We start from the raw sequence: 17383 nt of genomic DNA, 5'->3' as shown, positions 1-17383 counted from the left end.
GGCATTGCAGCTGAGAAAAACATTAAGAAGTATAGTGTTTGATTTTATAAATAATTCTAGTGATTGGAGACACCACTGAACTGGGGAACATTTTTCGATGGGAAATGTTAGCAATCTTTTTAAAAGTATTTCCTTGTTAAATATAGACTTGTCTAAAGACAATTGTCTAAGTGTAATAGTTGTCTGAAGAAATTATCCGTAATATTGATGTTATTTTTCCTTGAGTACACCAATTTAGGGAGCCCTTTGTTTTTGTTTTTGTTTTTTTTTTTATGTTAACCACTTGATGTTTAGAGAGGAAAAAAGAGGGTGTCATCCAGAACCATTTGCTGAACACCCCATACAGCCCGTCTGTGGACTTTATAGTTGAACTTGCATCCAAGCTGGTGCTTCTTTGAATGCACAGGAAAGTGAGTAACAGGAGAAGTGAACAAAAGGACCCTTTTATTTGAACCCCCAGCCCACATTCAGCTTACGGCATTTTTCCGTGATGTACTAACTATAGTTGCTGCGGTGATATGGGGTAGGATGGGTGATCTCTAAAACAACATCTTCCAAACTTTACCGACTGATTGAGAGATTTCCTTGGTGAGGATGGTGGGGGCAAAGGCCCGCTGTGCACTCTCCCCAGTAAAGCAACTCACTAGAACCGATGAGAAGGACGGCACTGCTTTAGGTTGACACCAACATGATGTTGCATGATTGAATATGAAGCCTAAATTATTAAATAATGCAACCACCAGGAATATGGAAGTTGTCATATTATAGCCACGCAGAACACAAGATTAGTTGACAAATAGCAACAGTCCCTGGACCACATCTTGAGAGACATTGCTCTAAACTGACTTAGGACTCACTGATTCAAAACTACAATCTTCTGCTCACACAGAAGATGGAACTTAGGCCTCGGTTGGGGAGAGCAAACCTTAAACGTAGAGCCTTACGTATTCCACCCCCTATGGGACTCACTTTCCTCATCTGTAAAATCACGGAATTGGATTACATGGTTTCTGAGATTTTTTCTAGCTCAAATGTTCTGTGTGGCTTTTTTTTTTTCCCCCTGGATCCTGGTTGTTGGCAATAAGAAAGCTCTTTGCCCCTTCCAGGTGGTCCGACCCATGTCCTCTGGACTGGTACTGGGTTTCGTTTCCAGTCACCAGTCATCATCCAGATGGCATGAAGGCTTGATTCACTTGAAACATTGCACGGAGATACCTATTAAAAGCTATTAACAATAAGGACTAATTGTTTCTGCTGGTTTATTAGTCAAGACTTTGTTTACAGATCACCAAAACCAATTTAAGTACACCCATGTACACGTAATAAGTGGAATTTATTATAAGGATCCGGATATAACCCAGGTGTCCTCTGATCTCAGGTCCAGGGGAGCAGCCTCTGCCTTAACCCCATTGACACAGAATCCACCATTTCTTCAGAGATTCATTTGCACCAAAAACCAGTGATATGCAGACTCTACTAAAGGTCTGTGGGTCACAAGAGGGGCCTCACCCTGCAGAGCACTGCATTCCACCACAGAAAGTCCCCATTCATGTCACTGCACCCTCTTCTTCTGCACTGCCCTGCCCATCACAGGGTCTTCTGTACCCTTTTATACTACACAGTGCTCACCTTTGCTACCTTCTGCTTCTTCCCTCCCAGTCTCTCTTTGGGACTATCGTTTCTTCCGTACATATACTTGTACCTAGAGATTTAGCTAGAACCTTCAGTGATCACATCTCCCCTCAGAGGATCCCCTCTAACCCAGGTGGCTTATGAAGGCAAGCACAATGGTCTCCCAGAGAGGAATTCTCGTGGGCACAGATTTCTCCATCTCTATACACAGAAGAGTAAAAGATGGGGCAGAAACAGAGATGAGCCTCAGGAAAAGCCTGGAGTCTCCAGGACTCTCTCCATCTTTCATTTCCACTTCACTCTTATCTGCTTTATTCCTCTCCCTTCTCCTTCCCTCCCCCTACTTCCTTCTCTCCCTCCTCCTTCTCCTCAACCTCCTCCTCTCTCTCTCTCTCTCTCTCTTTCTTCCTCCCTCCCATTTTCCTTTACCCTCACTCCACAAGATGCAATACATCCAGCCTACAGCTCTATTAGGGATATTAGTGATCCAGTGGTAGAATTCTCTCCTTCTGTGCAGGAAACCGGGATTCAATTCCTAGCTGATACACCTCAAGCACAATCACCACCCATCTGTCAGTGGAGGCTTGCATGTTACTATGATGACAAAGAGGTTTTACAGGAGCTTCCAGACTAAAACAGATTAGGAAGAAATGCCTGGTGATCTTCTTCTGAAAATCAGCCAATAAAAACCCTATGGATCACAACAGTCCAGTCTGAAACCAATCATGGGGATGGCATAAGACTGGGCAGCATTTCATGCACTGTGCATGGGAATGCCATGAGTCGGGGCCAACTCTATGGCACCTAGCATCAACAACACAGCTATATTCGTTCTTGTCGCTAACACGGATAGGCTCAACACCCTCAGGACCCCAGCTGCAGATTCCCGAGAGAGTGGATCTGATTGGCTCAAATGTTCCTCCCTGGTTCTGCCAGCTCTGGTCAGAGAGCTGGAGTCGTCCCATACAAACGTGGCTGCCAGAGTCCTACCTCTATGGGTGAAGTATGGGAAGGGAAATTCCCAGAGAAAGAGCGGGGTCATTAGCTTAAGACAGTAGGATTCACAGAGAAAAACTAAAATGTCATCTGACCTATCCCTTAGGCATTAGATAAGGCCATACCTGCAATTTTTCTTCAACTATCAATTATCTTTAAGTCAGTTAACTGCCAAGTTAACTACTCTTGATTACTTGGGGCCTCCTTCAGTTCTCCCAGCTCTCTACCCTCAAATCTCCTAGGTAGGTTACTAACAGTGGACCAAATTGGATTGAGTAGGGAGTTGTTTAGAGAGGAATGGCGCCTGGACATGGATCTAGGTGTCCATTTCAAAGCCACCTTCAATGTTTGGTTTACAGTGGGAACTGAAAGGATGGTTATAAATTTCACACGGTTGTCTGGGACCTGGGGGATCCTCTTCTTTAAATGACTTCAGTGTCCACTGTCTTTTGATCAGACCCTTAACCTTTTTCTGAGTGCCCGTTTCCTCATCTGTAAAGTGTGGGCGGTAAACAGAACTATCACTGTTGGGTTGAGATAATAGACATTAATGTGCTTTGTAAACTGCCAGGTGGTCTTCAGTTACCCACGTGGCACTCACCCTGTGCCAGTAAGTGCTTTACAATTATGAACTCATTTAATGGGCACAATAGCCCTATTAGGTAGTAATGTTATCATCCCAGCAGGTCCCTTGGTGGTGCAAATGGTTTTCCCTTAACTATCAATCTAAAGTTAGCAGTTTGAGCCCACCCAGTGGCACTGTGGAAGGCCTGGTAACCTGCTTCTATAAAGATTACAGCCAAGAAAACCCTATGGAGCAGTTCTACTCTACACATGGGGTCAGTCACCGTGAGTTGGAATCGACTTGATGGCAACAGGCTTTGATTGCTTATTATCCCTATTTTACAGATGAGGAAAGAGAGAGGTGAAGTACCTGGTCATATAGCTAAAGGGAATATCGAGGTTTATAAACCCAGGCAGTGTTCTTAGCCTCCCTGACGTGCTGCAGCAACCATGACCTTCTTAGAAGAAGCAGCCTTGACCTCTCCAGATCTCAGTTCCCTGAGCAATCCTGGGAAGTTTTTGCAGCCCCACCCACTAAGCTGTTCTTTCTCTTGCTTCTGCTCCTTGCAGATCGACGACACTGGCACATTCCAAATAATAACGATTCCATCGGGGGCTGACTACATGCCAGCACTAGAAAGTCTCCAGCGGTGCACTTTCTGCTATGGTAAGACCCACAGAGAAAGCATCAACTAGTCAGGCCTGTTAGTGCACTGAGTCACAGTTGGCAGGAGCAGCTGGAACTTGGCAGCAGGGATGTGAGTGGCCCCAGGAGGACTTCCCTGGGGCTCTGGGCTCACCCCATCACACTGTGTCTTCCACAGATGGAATCTCTTAGCTCAGCGAGCAGAGTCTCCTCCTATACATATTGCAGCAGGAAGGCTGCTTTCCAGGCTTCTCTACTGAGTGCAGCTCCAGGAAACAGTAACAATTTTCAGAAAAGTTTAGCCTGTCTCAATGCCAAGTTTTTCATGCTGTTGTAAAGTACCGTATTTTTGCAAATAATGTGTCCACGTAAATTAAGTGCTCATACATGTACCGAATTTTATACAAATAATGCTTGCCTTCTACATTCGTTTGCCAACTGCTATGCCAATTTTTTTATGTGTTGCTATAAAAAATTAGGATAATGCACTGTTGGTGGGAATGCAAAATGATATAAACATTTTGGAAAATGATATGGCACTTCCTTAGAAAGCTATAAATAGAAATACCATATGCTCCAGCAATCCTACTCCTAGGAGTATATCCTAGAGAAATAAGAGTCATCACACAAATAGACATATGCACACCCATGTTCATTGCAGCCTTGTTCACAGCAGCAAAATGATGAAGACAACCTAGATGCCCATCAACAGATGAATGGCTAAACAAGCTATGGTACATTCACACAGTGGAGTACTAACCAACGATAAAGAACAATGATGAATCTGTGAAGCGTCTCATAACATGGGTGAATCTGGAGGGCATTATGCTGAGTGAAATAAGTCAATTACAAAAGGACAAATATTGTATGAGACCACTACTGTAAATGCTCATGAAAAGGCTTACACACAAAAAGAAACAATCTTTGATGATTATGAGGGAAAGGAGAGATGTGGATGGAAAAACACTAAGTAGACAATAGATAAGTGGTAACTTTGGTGAAGGGTAAGACAGTACACAATACTGGGGAAGCCAGCACAACTTATACATGGCAGGTCATAGAAGTTCCATAGACACATCCAAACTCCCCAAGGGACAAAACTGAGGACCATGGTCTCTGGGAACATCTAGCTCGATTGGCATAACATAGTTTATAAAGAAAATGTTCTACATTCTACTTTGGTGAGTAGCATCTGGGGTCTTAAAAGCCTGTAAGCAGCCATCTAATATACTCCACTGGTCTCACTCTTTTGGGAGCAAGGACGAATGAAGAAAACTAATGATACAAGGGAAAGATTAGTCCAAAGGACTAATGGACCACATCTACCACAGCCTCCACCAGACTGAGTCCAGTGCAACTAGGTGGTGCCTGGCTACCACCACTGACTACTCTGATACGGATCACAGTACAGGATCCCAGACAGAACTGAAGAAAAATGTAGAACAAAATTATAACTCACAAGAAAAACCAGACTTATTGGCCTGACAGAGACTGGAGAAACCCCAAGAGTATGGCCCCAGGACACCCTTTTAGCTCGGTAATGAAGTCACTCCTGATGCTCACCCTTCAGACAAAGATTGGATAGGCCCATAAAATAAAATGAGACTAAAGGTGCACAACAGCCTGGGGGCAAGGACTAGTAGGCAGGAGGGGACAGGAAAGCAGGTAACAGGGAACCCAAGGTTGAGAAGGGAGAGTGTTGACATGCCATGGGGTTGCTAACCAATGTCATAAGACAATATGTGTACTAACTGTTTAATGAGAAACTAGTTTGTTCTGTAAACTTTCATCTAAAATACAATCCAAAAAATTAGCATAGTACGATTACAAAAATGCCACGTGAGAACATTACTAACAATGCACAAACATCAGAAGAGAAACTAGACAGCTTGGAGCTCCTAAAAATCAAACACTTATGTTCATCTAAAGACTTCACCAAAAGAGTAAAACGACAACCCACAGACTGGAAAAAAAATTTTGGCTACGACAAATCCAGGCAGCATCTAATCTCTAAAATCTACAAAATACTGTAAAACTTCAACAACAAAAAGACAACCCAATTAAAAAATGAGCAAAGGATATGAACAGGCACTTCACCAAAGAAGACATTCAGGCAGCTAACAGATACATGAGGAAATATTCACGATCATTAGCCATGAGAGAAATGCCGATCAAAACTACAATGAGATTCCATCTCACTCCCCCCAAAAAAACAGGCTGGCATTAATCCAAAAAACACAAAATAATAAATGTTGGAGAGACTGTGGAAAGACTGGAACACTTATACACTGCTGGTGGGAATGTGAAATAGTACAACCAATTTGGAAATCAATTTGGTGCTTCCTTAAAAAGCTAGAAATAGAACTACCATATGATCCAGCAATCCTGGTCCTTGGAATATATCCTAATGAAATAAGAGCCCTCACATGAATAGATATATGCACACCTACATTCATTGCAGTACTGTTTACAATAGCAAAAAGACGTGCATGAATGTGATGATCAATGCATGAATAGATAATCAAATTATGGCATATTCACATAATGGAATACTACTTAACGATAAAAAACAACAATGAATTCGTGAAACATCTCATAACATGGATGAATCTGGGGAAGGCATTATACTGACTAAAATTAATCAGTTGCAAAAGGACAAATATCATATGAGACCAATATTATAAGAACTCAAGAAAAGGTTTAAACGCAGAAGAAAACATCCTTTGATGGTTATGAGGTTGGGAGGGAGGGAGGGGGTATTCACTGATTAGATAGTAGACAAGAATTATTTTAGGTGAAGGGAAGGTCAACACACAGTACAGGGGAAGTCAGCATAACTGGATGAAGCCAAAAGCTAAGAAGTTTCCTGAATACAATCAAACACTTTGAGGGACAGAGTAGCAGGGGCAGGGGTTTGGGGACCATGGTTTCAGGGGATATCTAGGTGAACTGGCATAATAAGCTGTATTAAGAAAACATTCTGCATCCCACTTTGGTGAGTGGTGTCTAGGGTCTTAAAAGCTAGCAAGCAGCCATCTAAGATGCATCAATTGGTCTCAACCCACCTGGAGAAAAGGAGAATGAAGAACACCAAAGACACAAGGAAAATCAGAGCCCAAGAGACAGAAAAGACCACATAAACCAGAGACTACATCAGCCTGAGACCAGAAGAACTAGATGGTGCCTGGCTACAACAGATGACTGCCCTGACAGGGAACACAACAGAGAATCCCTGATGGAGCAGGAGAACAGTGGGATGCAGAACTCAAATTCTGGAAAAAGACCAGGCTTAATGTTCTGACTGAGGCTGGAGGGACCCCAGAGGGCATGGCCCCCAGACTCTGTTAGCTCAAAACTAAAACCATTCCCAAAGGTAACTCTTCAGACAAAGATTAGACTGGACTATAAGACATAAAATGATACTGGTGAGGAGTGTGCTTCTTAGCTCAAGTAGACACATGAGACTAGGTGGGCAGCTCCTGTCTGGAGGCAAGATGAGAAGGCAGAGGCGGACAGGAGCTAGTTGAATGGACACAGGAAATACCGGGTGGAGAGAAGTGTGCTGCCATATTATATGGAGAGCAACTAGGGTCACATAAAAATGTGTGTATAACTTTTTGTATGAGAAACTGACTTGAATTGTAAACTTTCACTTAAAGCACAATAAAAAAAGAGAAAAAAAGAAGAAAATACCTTGTGGCGGGAGGGCATGGTTGGCAAACAAACGTAGAAGGCGTGTGTTATTTACGTTAAAATACACTAACGTGCATAGCACACCTAGGAAAATAATGCGTGAAGGGGTTGCGCAGTTGCCAAAACATAAAGTGCACATTATTTGCATAAAAATTCAGTGTATTTATGTGTTTTTCAAACCTCAAATGTTCACAACCTCAAAGAAATGCTTTCTAGAAATTCATTACCTTCCTATCTGCTTGGGGATATTTTTTTAGTACAGTAGAAATGAAAACTAGCAGATACTCATGCATTTCTCATTGAAAAAAAAGCTTCATAAATTGCCAAATGTTAGGCCTCAAAAAGGTGTGCCTTCTTGGGTTTCACCTGGCTGTGTCTATTGTTGTGTTTTAAATAGCATCTAGCTAGAAAACTGGACTGTAATCTTCTGTTTGAGCATTCTAATAATTATGAACGGAGCCCTGGTGGCACCGTGGTTAAAGCAATCAACTGCTAACTGCTCATAGGTCAGCGGTTGGAAACCACCAGCGGCTCCACGGAAGAAAGATGTGGCAGCCTGCTTTCGCAGAGATTTACAGCCTTTGAAACCCTATGGGATCACTATGAGTCAGAATCAACTCAATGGTAGTGGGTTTTAATAACAGTGAGGAGTCCCCGGGTGGCACAAACAGTTGATATGTTCAGCTGCTAACTGAAAGTTTGGAGGTTTGAGTCCACCCGGAGGAGCCTCAGAAGAAAAGGTCTGGCTATCTACTGCCAAAAAATTAGCCGCTGAAAACCCTCTGGAGCACAGTTCTACTGTGATACACATTGGCTTTCCATACGTCAGAACTGATATGATGGCAACTGGTCCTGGTAATAATCGTGAAGAGAGTGGAAGCCCCTGAGGTTACTGGTAGGTGTAATGGCTGACGGTTATCAAGTGTTTACTGTAGGCCATGTACTTGGCTACTTACTTACATAATATCAGTGGCGATGATAGTTAATACTTAAACTGCTGTGTTTAATATGGTCCAAGCTCTGTTCTTATTACTTTGAATATTTCATTCAATCACCCTAAAACATTTGGACTATTATTAGCACCATTTTACAGATAAAGAAAATGAGGCTTGAAGAGAAAAAATAATTTACTTAGGAGCACACAGCCAGGTTAAACCCAAGAAAGCAAGGTCTACACTGCCCGCACTTTGCGAGTTAATGGAGGGTCCATTTTTCTGCTCCCTGAAACTCCCCATTTGGTCTAAAAGAAAAAGCTGAATTCCCCTCCTTCCCCATGTATATTAAAAAAAAAAAAAAAATTTTTTTTTTTTTTTAATTAGCGGGATGCTAATTCTTGCCATTTTAGTGACTTCACAGGGAGGGGGCAATTCTAATAACCCCCTCCGTTTTCTCTAATCAACCCCCCCCCCATTGCACAGGGTGGGTTTCAGCACTGGCATTCTTCACAGCAGTTACAGCACCTACCAGGCTATGGGGAGACACATCCCACCTTATGTGTTCTCACTTGCACCCTCAAACATATCAATTACAACAGTGTGCTGACATGTCGTGCAGTCAGAAATTGCACATGTGTGACTGGGGATGGATTTTGGCTCAAACACTTGTTTAGTCTCTGAGGCATATAATGGACGCTATTTTGGCTGTCATTCCCCGCAATTAAAAAACCCACAAAACTGAACAAATGGGCGACCTGCTGTCTCTGATTTTAGAAACTGCCATGCACACAGCTGACTACCGCGCTGTCATCTGACCATTATACATGGTCATGACATTTTACTGAATGTCAGTAAGGAAACGTAACCTGTTCAGAGCCACATCGTAGTGAGTCTGTGAGCAAGACTGAAGTTAGGAAGTCTGCTAGATTCCCTAGGATCTGCATTCTGCTCATTAATCTTTTATCCAGTAGCTTTTATTGGTGGTTCATGGCCATATCTAAGTACCAGCTGTGCACACACATATTATTCTATTTCCTACAGAGGAATTGTACAGAACAAGGGGCTTGACTAGGGGCACACAGTGTTAATGAGACAAGGCCAGAACCCAGGCATCCTGGCCGCCAGGCCAAGGGGCCTCTCCACTGCTACATCGCATGGCTTACCTCTAACAATAGAACATGACTTCATCTTAGAAACTTCTAGAAGTACTGGTGTGTCCTTTGGCAGAATGCTTTCCTCTCTTGGCTTCAGTTTCTTCTGTAAAACAAGAAGGATGGATCAGGTGACCTCCTGTGAATATTCATTGTGGTCGGATTCAATACAATCCCCTCTCTGTTTTTATTGCTACACATTCCTTAGTTAAATGTGATTTGCATATTTATAAGAATGACCTCGTCTTTTCTGAGAGTCAATTAATAGGTGATATTTATATTCATTTCTTTAGCAGACAAGTATTGAGCTTTCAACTAGTAAGCACTCTGGAGATACAAAGATGAGTGGTAGCTTTGTCATTAAGGAGCATACGTGGACATTGAGCTATAAACACACCTTTAAATTGAAATAAAAGACGTGTTGCTATTTTTCACTCTCGCTTTTTAAACAGTTTACCTTTTCAGGGTAGAACAATGGGAGCATAAAGATAAGAGCCATTGGTTTAACACGTGTATTGTCAATCTAGAGAAATTATTAGCTTTTATGTTGTGATACAGTATATTCGTGTGTGGGTGAGATACACTGTCCATTTAAATCTTTGTAAGCTTAAAATTCAGCTGAGATGAAGTTGATGTTGAAAACAGCCTGATTTTTAGTGTAAGTATAAGACTCAGGCTGGGTATAATGTCAGTGCTTTTTGAATATAGGTGCAAACCATGTGCTAGGAAGTCTTGTTGATATTAAAGTCATTTAGCAACTATTTTAACATCAAAGGCTATGCAGTTCTCAAATGCCAAATACATGAGATGCTATCTTTCATTTTCTGTCCATTTCTACTTAGTAACCCCAAGTGACTTTTGGTTGGCAGATGTATGCAAACCGGATCCTTCTTGCAGTCAAGCCAGACCACCCCCTGTGCAGTCTTACGTGGATGCAGCTTTCCTTCTGGATGGTTCTCGGAATGTGGGAAGTGCCGACTTTGAAGACATAAGAGCCTTCATGGAAGCACTGTTAGATCACTTTGAAATTACTCCTGAACCCATGACCTCCATCACTGGAGACCGAGTAGCCCTGTTGAGCCACGCTCCCCCTGACTTCATACCTAACACTCAGAAGAGTCCCGTGAGAACTGAGTTCAACCTTACCACCTACAACAGTAAACGCCTCATGAAGAGGCACCTGGAAGAGTCAGTTCAACAACTAAATGGAGACCGTTTCATTGGTCACGCCTTACAGTGGACTCTAGACAATGTCTTTTTACATACACCCAACCTGAGAAGAAACAAAGTCATATTTGTGGTATCCGTTGGAGAAACTAGCCACTTGGACAAGGAAACCTTAAAGAAGGAATCCTTGCGAGCCAAATGCCAGGGCTATGCCCTGTTTGTGTTTTCCCTTGGTCCTGCTTGGAATGACAAGGAACTGGAGGATCTAGCCAGCTACCCTTTGGATCACCACTTGGTCCAGCTTGGCCGAATTCATAAACCTGACCACAGATACGGTGTGAAGTTTGTGAAGTCCTTTATAAACTCGCTCAGGCGTAAGTCATAAAATCTGTACTTTTCTGCACATTAAGAGTAGACTTGGTATTCCCAAAAGACAGGTTGATGAGTTCAGCTGGATTCTTGGAAACTTTTCCTCTGTTTTCAAGGGTGCCACAGGGTCAAAAAGGAAAATATGTCATGATGGACAGTTGGGGAGGGGAGAGGCTCTGTTTCCTAAGCATTTAATTTTCTGGCTCATCTTTTTTATGCCTCTGGTTCCCACAGAGAGACAATCATAATAAGCAGCTGTTCACTCATCTGTCTACATGCAGCAGTGCAGTCTGGGTTTGTGAGGTCACACTCTGGGCTGGAGCTACAGAGTACGAAACCCTGCCATGTAACAATAGCTCACCGCCCTTCAATGGAAAGTTTCATCAGTTAACACACCAAAAGAGAGAGTCAAAGAAAAATTAAAATAAACAATCCTTGGCTTGGCTTTTCCAAGTCCTGAAGGCAGAGTTTGAAGTATTAGCGGATACCATTTTACCTGTCAGAATGAGAGATACAGACTTGCAAAACTTTCTCAGTCTCGTTAATGACTTTCTATGATGCCAGTAGTTAGCGTCATTTGTGCCCATATAAAAAAAACATGGGCTTTCATTTCTTGGGTTGAGTTCGCCTTGGAAGTATGTAATCCACTTTGGATGCAACAGGGTGCATAAAAAGAAGCCCTGTTCTGCTTTGACTCTGAAGTTGAAAAGCACTCAGTAGGATTTCTGAAAAGAGCCCTCACTGGGGCAAACAGTGGGGCAAACAGTTAAGCTCTTGGCGGCTAACTGAAGGGTTGGTGATTCCAATCTACCCAGCAGCTCTGAGGGAGAGAGACTTGGTGATCTGCCTCCCTAAAAATTACAGCCTAGGAAACTCTATGGGGCAGTTCTACTCTGTCAGATGGGGTCGCTATGAGTCGGAATTGACTCTTCGAAACCTAACAACAACAATAATAGGATTTCTGAACATTTTCGTGGTGAATGAACTCTTGACATTCAGATAAAGAAATATAGGCACACAGGGAACAGAGCACCCAGGACAGCACAAGTAGGTCCTGATTGTGTCTTGAACTGCCGCTGACATTACATTACAGATCAATGAAGGATGCAGACGCAGATTATTCAGTTTGCAGGGTGAGGTCTGAGGAGCCCTGGGAGATTGCTGATGGGGCTGACGTTGTGTCTTCTAATCCACTGCTTCTCAGAATCTGAGCGTAGGGCCAGCCGTATCAGCATCATCTGGGAGCTGGTTAGAAATGCAGAATCTCAGGCCCCACCCCAGACGTTCTGAACCAGAATCTGCATTTTAACCAGATTCCCAGGTGATTCATAGGCACATTAAGGTTTGAGAAATGCTGAAATTTCCAGAATGAAATTTAGGTGGATATATTCTAGAATAAGGAGCCCTGTTGGTGCAGTGGTTAAAATGCTCGTTTGCTAACCAAAAGGTCAGCGGTTCAAACCCACAAGCTGCTCCTCAAAAGAAAGATGTAGCAGTCTGGTTCTGTAAAGATCACAGCCTTGGAAACCCTGGTGGGCAGGTCTATAGGGTCGCTATGAGTCAGAATCAACTTGATGGCCATGGGTTTGGTTTTGGTTGATTCTTGAACAGGAACCAGAACGAGGAGTTACAAAAAAAGAAGGAAAAAAAGGGGGGCTAGGGGACATTCTGAAGGAAGTAACCAGAGGCATTTGCAAGGGTAAAACAAAAGAACACCTCCCAAGACTCTGAAAAACTTGTGAAGAAACACTCCTTAAGCCAAAACCAAACCCAGTACCGTCGAGTCGAATCTGACTCATAGCGACCCTATGTGGCAAGAAATTGGAAGGAACTTTAAGATGGAATTTCCTTCACTGGTTGTCCCACATTCATAACGGTATTTCACAGTAATTAGTCCAACTACAGGAAGAGACTTGAAATAAAATTATACGGGGTAAGTGAGGGATACATAAAAGTGTTTTGAAAACTATAACCATGATGCAGTTAAACACCACTTTTCTAGAACTTAGGTATCAGGAAATCTCCAATCTTTAAAACATAACCATGAAAGTACAAGAAATCAAAAAAGGCTTTGGCATAATCATATTAAAGCCTACACACTTGGTTCAATAGCAGGCGCACACACACGCACCCATTCAACATTAACATGTATTTATGAGGCACCTACTCTGAGCCACTAACTCTCCCAGGTACTGGGTGTCGAAGAGTGACCAAAACAGACACGGTCACTGGCCTCCTGGGAATTATATTCTGACTTCCTAAGTTGTTGTGACTCTTATTTAGCACACTGCTGTAACAGTTTAGCAAGCACAGTCCACGTCAGAATCAACGCATTTCCTACAAGAAACAAAACTGCTGACAAACAGCCTGATGCCTGCAAAGGAAAGCATCACGGCTTTAGGCCGTTCACTTGAAGCACACAGCTCCGCCTACTGCAGCAGCTCCCGTGACAGTGCTGTATCACAGCCCAGAGCAAACTTGCTACTTAGGATGGCTCTGAGTCACCAGGAAGAGATTCAAGGGTGTTTAACAAGTCTGATCAATTTAATGCTCCAAGGAAATATATAACACAGTTCTTAAGGTTTCCTATTAAAAATGGATATCAAAATTTTAAATGGTATAGGAAGAGGCCTGTGACATTATTTTGAAAAATTAATTTATGTGGACCATGTTAATCTCTTACACTTCCAAATGAAATGAGCCATTAATGAATTAAACCCAAGGTGGCTCTGTCGCGACTGTTGTTAGCGATACAAAGACCATAAATGGAATATCCTTTTCCTTTGCATTTTGATATTGCAAAGGAGCAAATAAAAAAATAACTTCAGATTAGTTCACAGCAATTAGAGGTTGGAACCTTAGGACTGGCTCTGATCTCTAATGTTTGACTGCCTTTTGCAGCTGAGGGCATCTTATTGGAAAGTTAATTGAATTCTCTGCCTCTAAATTCAGCAGAGATGTGTTTTCTAATCTCAGATCTAGAGATTCCCCCAGGGAAATCTGCCTTTATTTCATATGGCCACCAAAGTTGGCATCTTTCTCTGATGGATGTTGAGAACAGTGAAGTGATACTTGGCATACGGAGCAGATTTGCAGGATGTTAACATTTGTGAATAAGAGACTCACCGCAGACTTCTCTCTTCCTAGGTGCAGTCAATAAATATCCACCAATAGGCTTCAAAACAAAGTGCAATAAACTCAGCCCTGCAGACCCAAAGCAGCCTCTACAGCCGCTGCAAAGGTATTATTTGCTTGGTGTTGATAAATGAACGTGCCCTTGTCTCCTTCGCCTCTTTCCCTTCTTTCTTTCCCCCCTTCTCCTCTTCCATTCTATTCAGGCAGAATCTCGTGCTACGTGATGTTACTTTACAACGTGAGGGAACAAAAGATACTCAGAATGAACAGGTTGGTCTGAAAACCAGCCAAACAGAACTTTTTAAAATTGAAAAGCTAATTGTTGAAATAAAACACCCAGTGGGACAGCCTAGTGACAATGAGCACACCTAATGATCAGATCTTGGTTTCTAAATACCATTCCCCACCAAAAGGAACCAGGACTTCCCGGAGAAATATGCACTTCTAGGCTGTAGCAGAGAAAGCACAATGTGAGCCTAGAACAACTTGTGCCAGAAAGAGAAAAGGAGTAAAATTTACATGTCTTGTCAAAAGATCAAAGGAGCTATCTTGAAAGAACTCCTACTGGCCTAATTGTAGACAATTGGAACATCAGAAAGACTAATGATAGTAATAGATTGAATAACACACTGAATTTTTAAAATCCGCAAGTCTGTAGGGATGCCCAAAAAAGGGAAAGGAGAGGAAAAGTTCTTCTTTATAGAATAATGATAGCTAATAAATGTAGAATCAGAAAATCACCAATTTTTAATCCCTAGTATAATAACAGAACCAGGCAAGGGTCATTAAAAGGATGCTAAAACCATTGGGTGAAGATTGTTTGGGAACAGGCTATTATATAGCCTCAAAACCCTGCTAATATATTACTTATTAACTACGAAGAGGAAAATGTGCCTTTACATGGTGTGGTCTGGCAGTACCCACTTTGACCCAGCTCTGGTTTTATGTTCCCTCCGATGCGATGCAGTGGAGGAGAACAACACCTACGTAAGGTTTGTGTTGGAAATGTTTGACCCAAGTCTACTAAGAAGGAAACAGTTGGACAATTCCAGAATGTGAAATGTTCTTCAAAACAACTGTCCTATGGTCTTCACAGGTTTCAATGTCATGAACAGAGAGATGTGGAGTTCTCTTGTAGAATGGGAGAGACTAAAGAGACATATATTCCAGATGTAATAATGTGAAGCTTGATTAGATTTTAAAGCAGAAGAAAAGACATGAAAAAAATGGCATTTGGGGGACAGTTGGGGAAATTTGAGTGTGAATGCTAAGTTGGATGATATTGCAGTTACGTTGATTTTCTTATGTGTAGTAATAGTAACATGGTTGTATAAGAGAAATGTCCTTGTTCTTGAGAGAGGCATGCTGAAGTTTTAAAAATAACATGTATGATGGCTGCAGCCTACTTTCAATTGGTTTTCCTAAAGGGAAATAGGACAGTGTGTGTGTGTGCATATATATGTACATGTATAGATAAAATAAAAAAATTTTATCTGTATCTGTATATCTTTCACCTAGATTCTCAACTGTTTTCATCTTGCTACTTTCTATCTACACACACACGTATATACGCACCTCTATATGTATGTATATATATGTATGTATATATATAGAGGTGCGTATATACGTGTGTGTGTAGATAGAAAGTAGCAAGATGAAAACAGTTGAGAATTTAGGTGAAAGATATACAGATAATGGTTCTTCTGTTCTTTCCAATTTCCTGTGAATTTAACAATTTTCGGATTAAAAATTAACTTGGGAAAACTTACTAGATGGGTTAAACAGAATAATAGACACATCTGAGAGGAACATAGTGAAGTGGAAAATAAAGCTGAGGAAATTATTCAAAATGCATAGATGATAAATATGAGAGGTTTAGAGACAGAACAGAACAAAAATGTCTGGCCTATAGCCAATCAGATTCTAGAAAGATAAAATAGAAATAATGAGTGAGAGGCATTATTCAAAGAGATAAAGGGATGATAATTTTCCAGAACTTATAAAAGACATGAGTTCACAGATGAAGAAGGCACAAGATATAACAGGCAGGATAAATAATAGAAAGCAAGTTATACATAGTGTAGGGAAATGTAGAACACCAAGACAAAGAGGGCAGCCAAAAAGAAAAAGCAGATCATTTACAAAGAAACTATAACTAGACTGGTAATTGAACTCCTAATAGCAACACTGGAAACCACAAAGCTAGTGAGTGCCTTCAAAGTGGTGGAAGAAAAATTTTATCAACTTAAAATGGTGTACTCAGAAAAACTGCTTTTCAAAATAATGGTAAAACAAAGACAAATCAAATGAATGATAACAAAAATAATATTTCAGCACAAGAAGACTTTTACTTAAAAAAATCTTCTGAAGTAAACACTTGAAGGGAAATGAAAAGACCACAGAAGGAAGCTGAGGTGCATTAAGCAAGAATGAATAGTAAAATTTGTAAATATTTAGGTAAATCTAAACAAATGTCTTTTTAAATAACAGTAACATCTAATTTGTGATGTTACAAAAAAGCTGTACTTGTTCACAAAGCTATGGAAAGAAAACATCTGTCACTTGGTAGTTTTGGAAGAAAACCGTTGTACCAAGAGTATAAATGTTGATAAAATATTTCTGATTAATTATATAAACATGAGAAAAGACATTGAACAACCACCTCCCCCTTCAAAGAGAGGAAAGTCCAGGATCAGATGACTTCATTGGTAAGGTCTACCAAACATTTAAAGAAAATTAACACCATTCTTTCTCAAACTCTTTGAAAAAACAGGAGAATACTTTCTAAGTCATTCTATGAGGCCAGCATTACCTAATACCAAAGCCAGATAAAGACACCACAGAACATTACAGACCAATATCCCTTATAAATGTAGATGCAAAAATCCTCATCAAAATACTATAACACTGTACCCAACAGCATATTACGAGGATTATACACCATGACCAAGTGTGATTTATCCCAGGAATGCAAAAGTGGTTCAACATAAGAAAATCAATCAAAGTAATACAGCACTTTAATAGAATGTAGGGGGAAAAAAACACATGGTTATCTCATTTGATACAGAAAAGATATTTGACAAAATCCAACACCC

The 17383-nt window shown here is 41.2% G+C and overlaps 1 protein-coding gene across 1 annotated transcript in view; it reads left to right on the top strand.

Moving 5' to 3' along the window:
• Window positions 1-17383, top strand: part of LOC126068264 (collagen alpha-6(VI) chain-like) — a 32372-nt gene that overhangs the window by 3902 nt on the left and 11087 nt on the right. The window contains exons 2-4 of the mRNA XM_049870705.1: window positions 3763-3859; window positions 10487-11158; window positions 14301-14394. Of these exons, the coding sequence (XP_049726662.1) occupies window positions 3763-3859; window positions 10487-11158; window positions 14301-14394 (863 nt within the window). The remainder of the gene's footprint in view (window positions 1-3762; window positions 3860-10486; window positions 11159-14300; window positions 14395-17383) is intronic.

Source organism: Elephas maximus, chromosome 27 (assembly GCF_024166365.1).
Source record: "Elephas maximus indicus isolate mEleMax1 chromosome 27, mEleMax1 primary haplotype, whole genome shotgun sequence".
NCBI lineage: Eukaryota > Metazoa > Chordata > Mammalia > Proboscidea > Elephantidae > Elephas > Elephas maximus.
Note: the sequence above shows the minus strand (reverse complement) of the source record. Positions and strands in the feature narration are given on the sequence as shown.